The sequence below is a fragment of the Acinonyx jubatus genome, chromosome A1 (assembly GCF_027475565.1).
Source record: "Acinonyx jubatus isolate Ajub_Pintada_27869175 chromosome A1, VMU_Ajub_asm_v1.0, whole genome shotgun sequence".
NCBI lineage: Eukaryota > Metazoa > Chordata > Mammalia > Carnivora > Felidae > Acinonyx > Acinonyx jubatus.
In genome coordinates, this window is record NC_069380.1 from 196,222,345 (window position 1) to 196,239,017 (window position 16,673).

At 40.6% G+C, this 16,673-nt stretch overlaps 1 protein-coding gene across 6 annotated transcripts in view; it reads left to right on the forward strand.

The window, feature by feature from the left end:
* Window positions 1–16,673, forward strand: part of ARL15 (ADP ribosylation factor like GTPase 15) — a 406,131-nt gene that overhangs the window by 140,077 nt on the left and 249,381 nt on the right. For all 6 annotated transcript variants that reach the window (XR_008289375.1, XM_053200688.1, XM_053200699.1 and 3 more), the window contains exon 2: window positions 2,942–3,086. Coding sequence is in view for 5 of the 6 variants with exons in the window: in XM_053200688.1 (XP_053056663.1) it covers window positions 2,942–3,086 (145 nt within the window). In the remaining variant the exon portion in view is untranslated. The remainder of the gene's footprint in view (window positions 1–2,941; window positions 3,087–16,673) is intronic.

Genomic DNA, 16,673 nt, shown 5'->3' on the forward strand with positions numbered 1-16,673 from the left:
CAAGAAAGCAGCAGTCTGGAGCAGGAATCGGGTCTCCTCTCTTTTCCCAGTGAAGATCAAAGCAGCCCAATAAGAGAAACCACAGTGTGACTGGTGGTGTTGTCTGACATAGTAAATAGCGGCTAGCCAGTGGTCCTCTTTGAGGGAATACGTAGATACATGCAAATACGTACCTGCCCCTTAGGAAAGTTCCCCGTGAGTCCAGGGCACTCACAGATAAAATTTGCAAAATGTCAGACGGTATCAGCCAGCCTTCGTACGCATCCAGGATGTGATGTGCTGGCATCTAGGGTGCTGTTTATAGTTGTGGTCATTAATCTTGTAAGAGGAAGACATAATGGAGCTCAAGTAATGCCAAGAACAGAACTAATGTGATGGAGCAGTAGGGATTGCTGTATGCCGGCAGACTGAAACAATTAGGGCTCCTCAGGCTTGAAAAGACAGGAAATATGATTAGAGTTTAATTTGTGAAGAATATGGATTAGATGATCTTAGAATTGTTTACCAGAAGTAGGGAGAACCTCTTAAGAGCCAAGGAAGAGTGTACTGGGGACAAAAAGAAGCTCTCTCATACTGGGAAAGTAGACCCTGTACAGTGCAATCACTCTTAAATTGGACTAACTTATGGCATTGAAGTGAAGTGAAAGGGTCAAGGGTTACTCTTAGTTTGATACTTTTTTTCTTGACATGTGAGGGGCCCCAAGAGACCATAGATCAAGCTTCCCATTAGCCTTTACATTTTCTTTTTTTTTCTTAGGTGAACTTTCAGTGTCATGGGTTTTTCCTTCAACATTCGTTGAGGGTAGATTATGTGCCATGTCTTCCGCAAAGCCCTGGGGACACGGGGATGAAGATGGAGAGGTCTGGTTCCCACACTTTGGTGATGAATAGGAAACTGTAATTGTGTGATGAATTGACAAACGTGTGTGAGAGCTTGACAGAAATGGCTCACATTCTCATAGAAACAGATCGGGTGCCCCTGGAGAAGGGGTGCTGAAGCTGAGACCTAAAAGCTGACAAGTCCACTGAGCTAAGATCTGGGGTAAGAGGGAACAGCATCTGGGAGTGCTTGGAGTTGCCAGAGGGTTGTCATGATTGGGGGCAAAGTGAGGGAGGAGTGGCTGGAGAGTGACCCGAAAAGAGGCTGGGGGGGGGGGGCACGTTGGTGGAGCGGATTCTGGAAGACTTTGTAGGTCCTAAGTGTTTGGATCCTAGAATAGTTGGAAGTCATGGAAGGGGCTTAAGCAGATAAGATCAGATTTTGTTTTTATAAAAAAATCATCGTGGCTGCCTCATGGAAAATGGAGAGGGCAAGAATGAATATCCCGGGACTGGTGGGAGAATGTTGATATTGTCTAGGTGATGGTGGCTTGGACTGGAGAGCAGTGAGCATGTTCTAGAGCTCTTTCAGAGGAGTCATGGACAGGATTTGTTGACTAACTGGATATGAGAAGTATGAGAGAGAAATAGTCAAATTGATCTTATGAGAGCCAATTAGGCCTCAGATTTTATCTGAATGAGAATTAGCACAGACTTTTCATAGGTCTTTTCTCTTGGGATCTCCAGATGCTCTAGCAATCAATAGGTCTCCCTCCCCCACCTGTCCCTCATTTTCTCTCCTGAATTACTGAGGGTTCTACAAGTTGGCACATAATTGGCCCCTAATAAATGATTGTCAAGTAAGTAGATCATAAACTGCCTAATTTCCAGTCTCCCAAATCCCCCTGCCTGTAACTCTTGGAGAGCAAACAGGTCTTGCCATGCACAAACTGTACAACTGTTCACAGTACCCTGAGGTCAGTTGACCTGAAACAGAATTTGGCACGGGTCAAGATGGCAGAGGTAGATACAGGGGCTCAATTTAATGATTTGTAAAAGCTTTTTATTTTTGAAATAATACCAGAGTTGTAAGACAAATACAGGGGCACCTGGGTGGCTCAGTCAGTTAAGCGTCCAATTTCAGCTCAGGTCACGGTGTCACAGTTGGTGAGTTCAAGCTCCACATCAGGCTCTGTGCTGACAGCTCAGAGCCTGGAGTCTGCTTCAGATTCTGTGTCTCCCTCTCTCTCTGCCCCTCCCCTGCTCACACTCTGTTTGTCTCTTGCTCAAAAATAAAGAAATATTAAAAAAAAATTAAAAGATGAATACAAGGAATTTTCTTATGACTCTCCGCTTCTCTGGTCATTAACATCTTAACCGTGTTTGCTCTATCACACTCCTCACTGTATAGAGCTGACGATGGACATAGATTTAGAAATTCTTCTAACCAATTAGACATCAAGACCCTTCATCTCTAAAATACTTCAGAATGTGTGTTCTCAGAACAAGGATTTTCCTTTTATCAGCATAGTACAACGATGAAATTCAGGAACCTAGACCCTCTGCAACCCTGTGTACAATTGTGCAGCCTCTAGTCAGCCCTCACCTCTTGTCCCAATGTCATTTCTGCCATTTTTCCTCCGCCTGTCCCAAGGGTCCAGGGTCCAGTCCGGAAGGCATTGCATTTGGTTACCCTGTCTCTAGTCTTCTCTAACCTAGAACAGTTCCTCAGCATTTCTTCAACTTGTAAGACCTTGAGATTTTAGAGAACAGCTCAGCCGTCTTGTGGAGTGCTCCTCAGCGTGGTTTTGTCTGAAGTTGTCTCATGCTTAGATTCAGGCTGTGCATTTTTGGTAGGAGAGCTGAGCGATGATGTCCTGCCCTTCTCAGGGTGCCAGTGACAGTAGGAGGGGAGCCGTGAAGTCCCTGTAGGTCTCATTCCTGGGAATGTTAGCTTTGAACACTTGGTTAAAAAGATGGTTTCTCCACCCTGAAGTTACCTTTGCTTCTTAAAACGAATAGGTTATTTAATTACTTCTTAATACTTAGTCATTGCAAATGTTACTAAGCTTTGTGTCCAGTCTTACTTAAAAGAGCCACATTTCTCCCCCTCTCTTGGCAGTGTTTTAGAGCACTTTGCTGCAAGGGACCACCACCTGCACGACCTGAGTATGACCTGGTTTGCATAGGCCTCACAGGTTCTGGCAAGACCAGTCTGTTATCAAAGCTCTGCAGTGAAAGTCCCGAGAACGTCGTGTCGACCACAGGTGGGTACTGTGCCCGAGTTCTGTCCCTTTCTCATCCCCCAAATGGTCTTGTGTCTTATACTCTTTGTGGGACCCTTTATTTGTAGTTAAATGCGTCAGTCAGTTTATTTATTTTTGGATGTTCCGTTTTTCAAAATAGAGTTGGGGGTGGTGAGTGGCATTAAATGGCTACACCCTGTATCTCTCTCGTTAGATATTTCAATGCCACTGAATAAGTCAAGCTCCGGAGAACATTAATACAAACTAATGCAGAAACCTGGAATTCTAGAACTGTAACAAAATGGCTTCATCTCGGCCTCACAGCGTACTAGCCCCCTTGAAGAGTCACTCTGGCCTACTTGAGTCGGTCATACACTCCCCGAACAGCGCAGCTAATGGAGTCTGAGTCTTCTTTCCTCATAGTTCCCATCTGGGGGATAGTCAGCGCCGGAACCGTTGATCAGCTTATGTTGTTTCCAGACGTGGCCGAGAAGTCTGTCTGGGTAGTGGTTCTCAATCAGGTGGGACTTTGGGTTGTCACACCTAGGGGAGGGGGCCACTGTCTTCTGTCGGGTAGATGCCAGGGATGCCGCCAAATATCCCACAGTGTGTGAGACATGCCCCCACCATGAGGAAGAGGCAGCGAGAGTACACTTAGTGGCTGGTTGGGTTTGGAAGGTGAGAGAAAAAAGCCAAAGACGACTCAGGTCCTGGTTGAGGTGCTGGGCGAGTGATGGAATCATTAACTAGGATTTCCTGACAAGTAGGAAAAATACTGAGACCAAGAAGAGCCTTACATCAGTTTGGGTCACGTATGCCACCAAATAAGTTAGGTTTTTGGAGCTTTTCAGATTTTAGAATTATAGATGAGAAACTGTGGGCCTGTAAAGCAATAGAGACCTAGCTTGGTTAAAGGATGAAGAAAAGAGGAAGGGGTTCGTGATAATCGGTGAGATGACAGAGGGTGATTAGAGCTCAAGCCATGGCCTTATGTGTGAAGCTGTTCCTATTTTCCTTTTCCCCAAGAGAGAACTGAGCACCCCCTTGTCCCCCACTGTGCATCGTCCATGTTTCTGTCACTTACTGCCTGCAACACTGCCATCTACACGTGTGTCTCCCCAGCCTGAGGTGTGAGCCCCTAAGGACAGTTAGAGCATCATATTTGGCTTTATACATGCCGAATGTGGTATAAGGTTTGGGCATAGCTCCAAGTGTTTATTGAGTGAATAAGAGACCATAGTAATTTGAATCTGTTTTTGCAGAAAGTATCCTATCTCTGTGAGCCTCATAATGGCCTTACATGGCAGGTAAGACTCTTTTTTTCCAGACTCTGTCTTTAAATCATCTGAGGCTCAAAGGTATGGTGAGATGGCTATGGTCACACAGCTAGTGATAGAGGTAGAGTTCCAGTTCAAGGCTTCAAATGAAGTCGAGTCATCCCTAAGACTTAGGATTTGTGATGAGAGTAGTATTGGCTGATTGTTGGTAAAATTGTGGATATCTTTGGAGAAATGGGTTATGAAATTATGCAAACCTTATTAATTCAGTAATTCTTTTCAAGCAAAATAATTTCCCCTAAAATGTGAAAAAAGAAACACAAAGTGTACACTTATCAGAGGTATAAATCAGAAATACTATTGCTAGAAAAGCAGTTTTGAATTATAATGTAAAAGAAAATACCTGTAAATATTACAATTGTAAATTGCAATAATTTTTCTATTTCTACTAGATTTTTAACATTTTCCTTTTATGGGAACCTTGTGTGCTAGTTGAGTTTTCTGATGTAGGAGATGTTGAGTTGGCTAACATTTTGGATATCAAGCTTCTATGAGTTGTCATTATCTTGAACCAGGCACAGTGACTTTTTGGAGACATTTTTGAAGGTCTCTGATGTCAAGAAGCTTACACCCAGGTTAGGAAGATAAGATTTCTAATGACAAACAGTTGATATTTACAGCGTATTTAAGACCATGTGATATGTGCTATGCTTGATGGTAAAAATGAGAAAGCTAAAGGGTCATTTCTAATCTGAGGAGTCAAAGAAGGCATAGGGGATGTTACATTTGAGGACGGCCTCATGATGAATGATATCTGAGCAGAGAGAAATGGGGTGAGGAGAAGAAGGATAGGAAGCAAAGGATGTATTCAGAGAACAGCGATCTTCCTGGGTGGAGGCCAAGGACACAGGTGTAGGGTGTGTTGTGACCTGATGCTGGAGGAGCCTCTGAGAAAGACCTGTACCATGGAGAGCTGATCCAGTAGGGACCTCGATTGTGGGGATGGAGAGTTAGAGGCAGATGTGATTGATTTCTGTAAGAGCAACTATCAGTTCCGGTAATAGAGAGGGAAAGGAAGGAAGAGAAAAGAATCATGTGTGCCTTAAGTCTCTAGCCTAGTGATTAAGTGAATTGTAAAAAGTGGAGAAAACATGACAGGCAATTTTAGGATAAATGACGAGTTTGGCTTTGGACATGCTAATTTTGAGGCATTGGCAGTACTTTCAACAATGATCCAAATGCCAGAAGATAAGCTGACTAGAGAGAGTTTGGATCTGGATTTGAGAGGCAACTGATCTGTGGGTTTGAAAGAGATTGTTGAGGGATGATGGGTGGTACAAGGCAGGAGGGTGCTAAGCGCCAACTATGTATCATTCATTCTTTCCACATTTGTTGAATACCCATTACACGACTGCTACTGATTTAGGCACTGAGTATGCATTAGTCAACAGAACAGATCAACATTTCTACACTTTGAACTTACATTCTAACCTCTGCACAAGACAGGGACTCTAAGCCAGGCAGTTCTATATGGCATCATATAGGCAAATAGGAACAAGAGGCCAAAAGAACTGGAGTTAAATAATCATCAGCCTCAAGTCCGAGAAAGGACTATTGGGTGTGGCGATATTATGGTCATTAGTGAACACTTTCAGCAGAGTCAGAGTAGAAACCAGCCTGAGCTATGAGGGAGTGGTGAGCAGAGGAAATAACAATGTATAGACCTTGCTTTTCACTCCTTGGCCCCTTGTTAAGACTGCACATTGAGCACGCTTTCAAGAAAGTAAACAGCAACAGAGAAAGCAGTGTCTGGGGAATTTGTTTTTGCAAGGAGAGGTGCTGTGGACAGAGGTGTAATGGTAGAACAGAGAAGGAAAGAAGAAGATGCTCAACAGAAGGCAGTGACAGTAAGAATGAGTGAGGACTTCCAATTCTGTCAAAACAGAATAACTGGAATGGGTTTACCCTCCTGCTTGAAGTACATGGGGGGAGAGGGTTGGAGGACAGACAAAATATGCAACAGATTTCAGGAGAGTGAACATTAAGCAACAAAAGATGGTCCTCCCTGAGAGATGAGAAACCAATGAGAATAGCCCCGCATTTGCCCCAGCTTACTGCCTTGAGAGAGTTCCTAGGCCATGGCACACTTCCAGGAGGAACTGAGGTAGAGCTCAGTGGACTCCCTATGTTGACATAGACCTAAGAGTTGGAGAGACCAAGGCAGCTAGGGTTCATGGGACATGGTAATGGAGAGGAAGAGAGAGAACCCTAGAGATCTACAGAGGGTCTGCCTTGAGTAACCAGGAATGTATTCAATGCAGACACATGAGGAAACTACCCAAGGCCAGGGAAAGGAACGCTTGAAAAGAGTAGAGAAAGATGGCTTGGTGTTCACACAGGGCTAAAAGTTATGGCTATTCTCACTAGCTAGACTGAAAGCGTCATAATTCAAAAGGTACTGGGTAGAGTACCAGGAGGCTCTTGCCTCAGGAATCAGCCCAAAACTGAGTGCTGCTCTAGACCCACCTAAGAAATCAAATTAAGACCAAAGTCTCAAGCAAACTGTTTGCTACTAACTTTAATGCATCCTAGAACAAAGCTGTATGAGATTTACAGAAACAGAATTACCCAGCACCTAAGATAAGATTTACAACGTTGGACACTCAATCAAATATTACCAGGCATGTAAAGAGGCAGGAAAACATGATTTATAATGAGAAGAAAAATGAATTGAATCTGACTCAGAACTGACACAGATAAAGGAATTAGCAAAGAAAACTTAAAACTGTTACTATAGCTGAATTCCATCTGTTCATAGAGTTAAGTAGAGACATGGAAAATTTTTAAAAGACCCATACAAACCATTATAAAAAACCCATATAAAGTGGTGAATACAACAATATCTGAGATGAATATGCACCAGATAGGATTCATGGCAGATTAGACATTGCAGAAGAGGAGAGTAATAATTTTGAAGGCCATTAGTATTAGATACCATCCAAAGTGTTGAGAGAGGGAGGAGAAAATGGGAAATGCAAAGAGCAACACGAACTGTGGGACAGGTCCAAGTCCCCAAGCATGGGTCATTGAAGTCTGTGAACATAAAGGGTAGGAAAAGGGACAGAAAAAAATATGTGAAGCGATAACGTCTAAAACATATTTAAACTTGAAGAAATTTAACAACAAATTCAGGAAGCTTATTAAACCTCAAGAACAAGATATGAGCAAACTTACACAAAGACATATGATAAAGTTGCTTGAAACCAGAGATAAAGTATGATGGCTAATTTTATATTGTCAACCTGCCTGGGCCATGGTGCCCGTGTATGTGGTCATATACAATCCTGGATGTTTGTGTTTTGGGATGAGATGAATATTTAAGTCAGTGGACTTTAAGTTAAGCAGACAGTCCTCTATAATGTGGGTGGGTCTCATCCAACCAGTTGAAGGCCTGAATTGAACAAAAGATGATCACTGCCCCACCCCCCAGCAATGAGGAAGTCTGTATCAAGTAGCCGTTGGACTTGACCTGAAGCATCAGCTGTTATCTGGTTCTCCAGGTTACCCTGCAGATACTGACTTGCCACCCTCCATAATTGAGTCAATTCCTTAGAATATATCCTTCTGTATATACATAAACCTACTATTGTTCTGTTTCTCTAGAGAACTTTGAATTAAACAGAATATCATTTTAAAATTTGTGGGTTTTGCTGTGTGTGTGTGAGTGTGTGTGTGTGTGTGTGTGTGTGTGTGAGAGAGAGAGAGAGAGAGAGAGAGAGACAGACACAGCAAGTGGGAGAGGAGCAGAGATGGGGGGGAGAGAGAAGCCCAAGCAGCCTCCTCACCATTAGTGGTGGAGCCTAACACAGGGCTTGAACTCCTAAAACGTGAGATCATGACCTGAGCCAAAGCCAAGAGCCAGATGCTTAACCCACTGAGCCACCCAGGTGCCTCTAAAACAGAATACCTTAAAAGTAGATAATGGGTGTTATAGAGGAACAATGGTAAGAGTGACATCAGATTTCTACTGGAAACAAGGCAAGCAAGAAGACAGAGCAACATCATTAAAATACTAAAGGAAAAAAATTATCAACCTATACCCAGCAAACATATCTTTGAAAAAGATAAAACATAAAAATGTCTTCATTGTACTTTTTGTTATTACTTTTGTTACACTTTTTCCAGTGTTAAAAGAAGTATTAAAGGAAGTCCTTTAGACAGAAGAAAATGAATCCAGATGGAAATCTGGATTTATACAAAGAAAGGGAAAGTACAGAAAATGGTGACCACGTGGGTAGTCATATAAAATTTAGTTCTTATTTAAATCTCTATAACATGGCACGTGGGTGGTTCAGTCGGTTGATCGTCCAGCTCTTGATTTCAGCTCAGGTCATGATCCCAGGGTCATGGGATCAAGCCCTGTGTGGGGCTCTATGCTGAGCATGGAAACTGCTTAAGTAAGGTTCATTCTCTCTTTCTCTCTCTCTCTCTCTCCTTCTCGCTCTCCCTCCACTGCTTGCAGGAGCTCGCTCTCTAAAAAAATACACAGTATATCAAGTTTATAATGTGAAAAGTAAAATGCAGGAGAATAATGGCATAAAATTCATAGTGGAAAAGGGGAAGTAGACTTTCGTAAGGTTCTTTTATGTGAAGTGATTATAATAGCACTTGAAGGTAGACTGTGATAAAACATGTAGTATAAACCCTAACACAACCACTGAAATAACAGAGTGATAACCAAGAAAGCAGCAGATGATATAAGATGGAATTAACAAAAATTAACAAACAAAAACAGAAAGAAAGGAACAAGATAGATGGAATAGAAAACAAGTAGTAGGTGATATACTCAAACCTAACCATCAGTAAGCAAATTAAATAGTTGAGACTCAATTAAGGGAATGAAATCGATATTAGATAAAATAACAAAAAACAGGACCCAACTATATAAGACTTGAAACAAATCTTAAATATAAAGACACAAATAGGTTGGGAAAAGAAGGTATCATGCTAACAGGAGTCAAAGTTGGAGTGGCTGTGTTATCAGAAGAGGTAGATTTTATAGCAAAGAATAATGCTGGGGATAAAGAAGTTTATTTTATAATGGGATCTTTTAATCAACAGAATATAAGAGTACTAAACATTTATAGAACTTTTAAACAGTTTTAAAATATACAAAAACTGATGGAGCCCTAAAAGGGAAATAGCCAAACCCACATGTCAGATGTTAATACTTTTTTTTTTTTTTTTAAAGCTTATTTAAGATCCCAGCATGAGTGGGGGATAGTCAGAGAGAGGAGAGAGAATCCCAAGCAGGCTGTAAACAGCCAGCTCCGAGCCCCAGCACGGAACCTGAGGAGGTGTTCAAACTCATGAACTGAGAGATCATGACCTGACTTGAAATTCAGAAATTGGTCGCTTCACTGACTGAGCCTCCCAGGCGTCCCAGCAGTTGTCATTTTTAATGGTGGAAGAATTCTTTCCTCCTCAGATCAAGAATAAGAACACATGGGTTTCTGTTCTCAACACTTCTATTCAATATTGTAGTAGAGATTCTAACCAGGGCATTAGGCAAGAAAAAGAAAAGGCTTCCAGATTGGAAAGAAATAAGTAAAACTATCTTTATTTGCAAATGACATAATCATCTGTGTAGAAAATTCGATAGAATGTATAACTTTATATCAATATATTAGATGGCTGATGCGAATTAGAACTGGTAATTTGGGAGATCTAAAAACTTGGAGGATACTCTTGGAGAGAATGGTGAATTCCATTTGGAACGTTTGGAGAATGTTGTCCATAACAATAGAAGTGGGAAGAGTATGGTGGATAAATGTTAGGCAAGTGTTGAATTCATTCGGATAGATGACCACACTCCCTGAAAATTGATAAATGGAAATGTAGAGGTCCCAGGTATAAGCAGATGCCACAACTTCAGGTGGAAAATTATTAAGAGGTGACTATGGTGAAATGGTCCAAAAGCATTGTAAAGAATGCACACTTGTCCTGAGTAGCACTGTTATGGAAAGGAAAAGTTTTGTTGGCTAGTATAAGGAGGATGAGAAAGCGTGCAAGAAAATGTTGGAGCTGAGAGAAGACTTTTCTTAACAAAGCTGAGGTTCCATATAACTCAGTGAAAGGGCTCCATGATGATGAAGGAGGGACTGTGTTGGGAATGAGAGGCATGAAGTAAGGGATATAAGAGGGAAGGGGTAGATGCTTATGGTTGACTCTGTGTTCACTATAGCTAATGAAGGTGGGTAAGAGGTTAGAGAAACAAATTGGTGATGACAGAGGAAGGGGAGAAGAAAGGCAGCTGAGGAGAGCCAAACAGGCTGATTTGAAGTTATCCATGGACCCACAAAACCTAGCCCCTTCTGGAGTTCCGGATAGGCAAGACTGGTGTGTACAATTGTACTTGCTGGTTCTTTTTGTTGTTTAGAGCAGGGGTGTGTGTACGTATGTAATTGAAGAAGAACAAAGGAGATGGAAGGAAGGTCCTAAAATAAATGACAAAGCCTAACACCAAGAAAAGATAACTAGGAGAAAAAATAAGGAAGTCAGAAAGCCACACATACTTGTGGAAGATAAGAGAATAGCTGCTGGAAACCTTTGGAATCACTGGGAAACTAAACAAGACAAATGTAAGAAGAAAACAATAGTGTGAGAAATATTTGTAGCAGGTATTACAGAGTTTATGGCTGTCCCATTTAGAGAATTCAATCACATTTACACATACTACCTAGAATCCAATCGATACATTGAACATAGTCCATAAAGAGATGATTCATGAAAAGAATGACAAATAAATGGGAAAGGTTCAACTTTGCCAGAAGTTAAACTTTACTAGAGAATCAGAAACATGTTAACCTTATCCTTAAATTTACCAAAATTGTTTATGCTAAGACCCAATGTTTGATAAGATTGTGGTAGCATGCATTACGGGTGGCATGAATGACATTGTTCCTTTTCTTGAAAAGCAGTTATTCACATAAGTCAAAGGTTACCAAAATATTCACATCTTTTGACCTAGTAACCGTACCACCGAGGATTTATTTTAAGCACATAATTCCGAAGAAACTATATGCGTAACATCCTTGTAACGCTTGTATAACTTAAAACGTTTAAAATAACTTAAACGTCCTATAGCCATTGAGTTTATTAAATTACAGTTGCTCAATTGAAAAGATGATAAATTGGAAAAATAGTCTTCTGTTGAGGAAAATTAATATTTATTAAAGAAAAAACAACAACTATAGGGCGCCTGGGTAGCTCGGTCAGTTAAGTATCTGACTTCAGCTCAGGTCGTGATCTCTCGGTTCATGGGTTTGAGCCCCACGTGGTGCTCTGTGCTGACAGCCCACAGCCTGAAGCCTGCTTCGGATTCTGTGTATGTCTCTCTCTGCCCCTCCTCCACTCACGCTGTCTCGCAAACTAAATATTTAAAAGTAAATAAGAATAAAAAATAAACTGTGCTTTGAATGAAAAATGGGAAAAGAACATGTAAAAATAAGCGTGCTTTGATATGGCTGAATTATATGTGAAATTTTGTTCTTGAAATTGTTTCTTTATAATGTTTTGATATCAAGCCAATTAACAGTAAAACAGTTATTGGAAGAGTGGGGAACAACTGAAAAGAGAATCTACCTTGAGAATTTGTTTCTTAAAAGCATCACAAGAAAGGTATGTGTATCCAGTTTTAGCAAGACAAGAATGTCTGCCTTTTCAGAAGAAAAGGGAGTCCAAACTTTATTGGATTGTTAACTTCAGCAATCTTTTACCTTTGACATAGTTTTTAGAAGAAATTTAAATTGTCAAAACTTAAAGGGCCAAGAAGTCCTCCAGAGAGTGGGTCCTGTGGATAAAGAAAGAAAAATTGGAAGGCTTGTCCCTTGGTAGAGAAACAAAAGTGAAATATGTCCCAAGTGAATTCCTTGACTGGAGAGGCACAAGGAATTTGTTGATAAAAGGATTGTTAACCTATAGATTATACAAATGCTCACTTTTTTTTTTTCTTCTTAAACTAGAAGAATGGAGTCTAAAGGCTTAGGTTAATATATTGATGTAACCTGGAGAAAATTCAACACTTGGAATTGAAAAAGGGGGAAGATCTCTTTTAAGGATATTTATTACTTCACTTGGAAAGTAGTCAAATGGTATGCCATTCAGTTAAAATAGAAAACGATCATGCTAATTTGAAAGAAATACAGAAAACGTTCATGAAGATTTGAATGAGTTATTTTAGAAACTTTAGTATTCACTTGCATATGTGTTAAGTCAACAAGAGAAGTTAAAAAGTCCAATTTTGGTATCTGCCAAAGGATTGTTTTGTAAATGCCCGTGGGTTAAATTTGCTTTTAGGATATTGAAATCATATTTAGGAGAATTTCACTAGAGTAAACCAGAATTGTCCAAACATCACAAAATTACGATGGCATAAATCATGCCCTGGGTCTAGGTCAAGGCCACCAGATTTTCCTTCAGCAGTTGTTAAAGTGACCCAGGGAATTCAGAAGTACGCACAGAGTATCTGTGTACATGTGTACGGACTTGAGTGTTAGGGGGGTTGGGGAGAGGTTGGTCTGTAGGTCCAAGTAAGATACTCAAGTGTTCCACACCACGAATAAAAATAGACCAGCCTCACTCCCAAAACTAATTTTGTTACAATTCCAGGAATGCTTTCCCTGCGTAAAAAAAAAATTTCACATCCATCTCCCTTGTATCACGGGTTTTGCTTAATTTAAGGGCTAAAAGACAAAAACTAAAAGCCTATGCAAACAATTATTTCCCCAAAGAGTGACTAAGTCATATATTTATTAAAATTTGTGGGGTTAAATCTTAGGGGAGGTTTCAGTCTTACTAATGGAGCTTAGATCAGCCAGGAAAAAATGACCGTGTAACTTAGGCTTCAGCCATCATCTTGTTTGAGTGGGGTCTGGGGACACCTACCCATGAGGCCTTCAGCCAAATACGAGAGGCCATTGATGATGGACTCCGTTGTTACTGTTATTTCCTCTTTCTTGTTTAATATAAATAATAAAATCCTAATTCTAGAAGAAACTTTAAGGAGCTAAGCTAATCCACACTCATTTTGCAGATGAGCGATTCAAGGTCAAGAAAAAAGTGGCTGGTGAGTCTAAGAGCTGTGGCTAGTACCTCTAGGACAGTGCTCTTATCCCATCAGCACATTGGCTACCTGTGGAGAGCATCAGGATGCCTACTTTGAGGAGAAATAACGGTGATCCAGCCCCGAATCCTGGCTGAGTCTGTTGGACCTTTTCTCTCCCCTCATAAGTTCTGGTTTTACTAATAATGCCCATAAAAAAACTACTTTTGAACTCATGGCTATTTTTATTCCGCAAATAAAGCAATGTAGTATGGAACTGAGAACACTTACTTATATATTGCATTATTTATAAATAGGCAAAATAGTGGGTTTATTGGGCAAGTGTGTATTTTTACAATTGGCTTCACCTGTATTTAGTTCAAAATTGGACAGAATACTGTGACTTGATCAAGATGTTGGTATACAGAGGAGGTATAGAGCTTTGGTGACAAGGCCTATGTTGAAGTTTTGAATATGGCACATAGTACTCTTGGCCACCTAACCCTTGGCTCACTTTCCTCTTGGGATAGTAGTACGGATACTAGGATTGTTGTGACAGTTAAACTGGGAAATACATATAAACCCTTAGTATAGATCTTTAAAGAAATATTGAGATCTTCTTATGTGCCTATCACTGGCATACAGGGTATATTATGCACTATTTATTTATCATGGATTCTAGCCGTCTACCTGGGGAATAGACCTAAAACAAACTGATAAGTAACTATAACTGAAAATTACATAGAAGAACTGCATGCTGGAAGAACATGAATCCCCCAGAATCAATCTATTTCAAGAATGCCATAGAACGCTTGCCTGATGAAGTAAAAACTGTACCTGAAGGATGAAGAGTTGGCCAGGGGACCAAGGAACACTAATGGAGCGGTATGTGCAATGGTCCTGAGTTGGAAGGGACATAGCTTGTTTTAGGAACCGAAGACTAACATGAGGGGGAATATGGTACAAACTAAGCCTGGAAAAGGGAAGAGAAACCAGATATTAGATAGAGCCTTGTTAGGTGTTTTGAACTGTATAACTGTATCCTGAGTAGTGAGAAGCTACCCAAAGGGTTTAACCAGGGGAGTGATGTGAACAGATGTGAATTTCGGGATGATCGCTTCTGCTAATGTGTGGAGATGACTGAGCAGGCCAGTAATGGATGCAGACAGTTGAGTTAGGCCCTTGAAGTTGTCCAGGTGGTGGCAGTGGAGGTGGCAACTTGGCCAGTTATGGAAAGGAAGTGGACATATTTTAGAACTATTTTGTGGATGGAAGTCACAGGCTTTGTGGGTTAGGATTAGGAGAGAGGAAAAGGAAGAGCTATGGAAGACTCCAGATACTTAGTCTGTCGAAGTCCTCAAATGTTTTCAATTGCTACTACAACTTTTATTTTACCAATGCTTTCATAATATATCAGACCTTAAGGCTGCACATGATTTTGACTGGGAGGAATTTAAAGCCTCAGTAGTCAGTTGGTGACCATTAATAGTCTCAACTTTTATTTACTAAACACTTTATAGCCCTGGGTGCTATCTGTTCTCATTTACCGACTAAGAAATTGAGGCACGGAGGCATTAAGTAACTTGTTCAGTTAATAATAGTAGAGCCAGAATTGGAACCCAGACATTCTGTCTTTGGGGCCCATGCTATCTGGCCATTTTTATTCCTCAAAACAACCTTTAAAAACACTATTCTGATGGTTTGACCTTTATATCCCTACTGAATGTTAACATTCCCCCACCCCCAACCCCAACCTCATCTAACCCAGTGTAAAGGAATAAAATAGAGTTGATCAAATAATGACCCTTCTTTTTTTTTTCTTTTTTTTTTTTTTTTCAATGTTTTACTTATTTTTGAGAGAGACAGAGACAGGATGCTAGTGGGTTAGGGGCAGAGAGAGAGGGAGACACAGAATCCGAAGTAGGTTCCAGGCTTCTAGCTGTCAGCACAGAGCCCGATGCGGGGCTTGAACTCACCAGCTGTGAGATCATGACCTGAGCCGAAGTCGGACACTCAACCAACTGAGCCACCCAGGTGCCCCAAATAGTCACCCTTCTTGATTGCTCTTCTAGTTGAACTGAAAGCGTGGCTTTAAATTTAAATTCTTTTGAATCCTTGCAAATGTGTAGAATGACTAAAATTTTTAAAAATTCTTTTCAATGCATAGTACATTTTTCTTATTTTCTGGACTGATTACATAGGCTTTGTCCTCTGAACATTCATTACTACAGTCATACTGTAAAAATATGAAGGCAGCAAAATGGAAGAGCGCATATACCTTTGCAGGATAAATCTAGCCACATATGTTCTATTTGGAGAGAAAACATTTATGAGTATTCTGCAGAAACATTTATATGCCTATAAATAACATTGCTAGGTTACTTTGCTTAGCGTGAACATTTGAGGACATTTTTGCAGCCGATTTATTATGTCTGTGTGAGGATTAAAGATGGTAACAATGATATAATCTGCCTGTTGGATTCTAAATTTCAAAACTTTTGAATATGAGTGTTTTGTATATGAGTGCAGCAATTTCTGGAAGGATATTCCTTTCCTTGGGTACCTGCTTGTTGTCAGCTTTAAAGAATCAAAGCAGATTAAACATGGCTGGTGTGTTCCATAACTGTGTCTTTTTCAAAGTTGGGGCCTATCTCATTTCTCTGGAAAATCTTCACTTGAGTTGTCCTGAATATAACCACTAATAGACTGTTGAGCGTTTGCAGAGAGCTTTTCATTTTCAGGATTTCACAATCATTGCCTTTTAATCCATATGACACCCCCGTGAGGGGTAGGTAGATACATTCAAACATCCAAGTCTCCTGCAGGCACATTTTCAGTGCCAGCAGGAATATTGTGATTGGCACTGACTTTCCTTAATTTCCCAGAGGCCAGACACCTGGAGAGGCTTTTCTGCAGGCCCAGGTACATTCCAGTGCCGCAGCCTCCTCATTCCTTCTGCTATTTTACTGAGATTCTGTGACTACATGCACTATTAACCATAAGCTGTGGTGACTGTGTCTGCATAAAACCCGTACAGGAGGGGTATGTTTCAGAAGATTGTTAGAGGGCCCAATGAACATTTACATCCTATATAACAAACTTCAACTAGTGTTTACTTCTGTCACTCTCACAAGGGTTCTTGTCATTCAGTGGTGATATCTGTAGCTCCAAGTAACTATTTAGATTAATAAATAAGCCCCCAGGATTTCTCTTAAAGTCTATAATGTA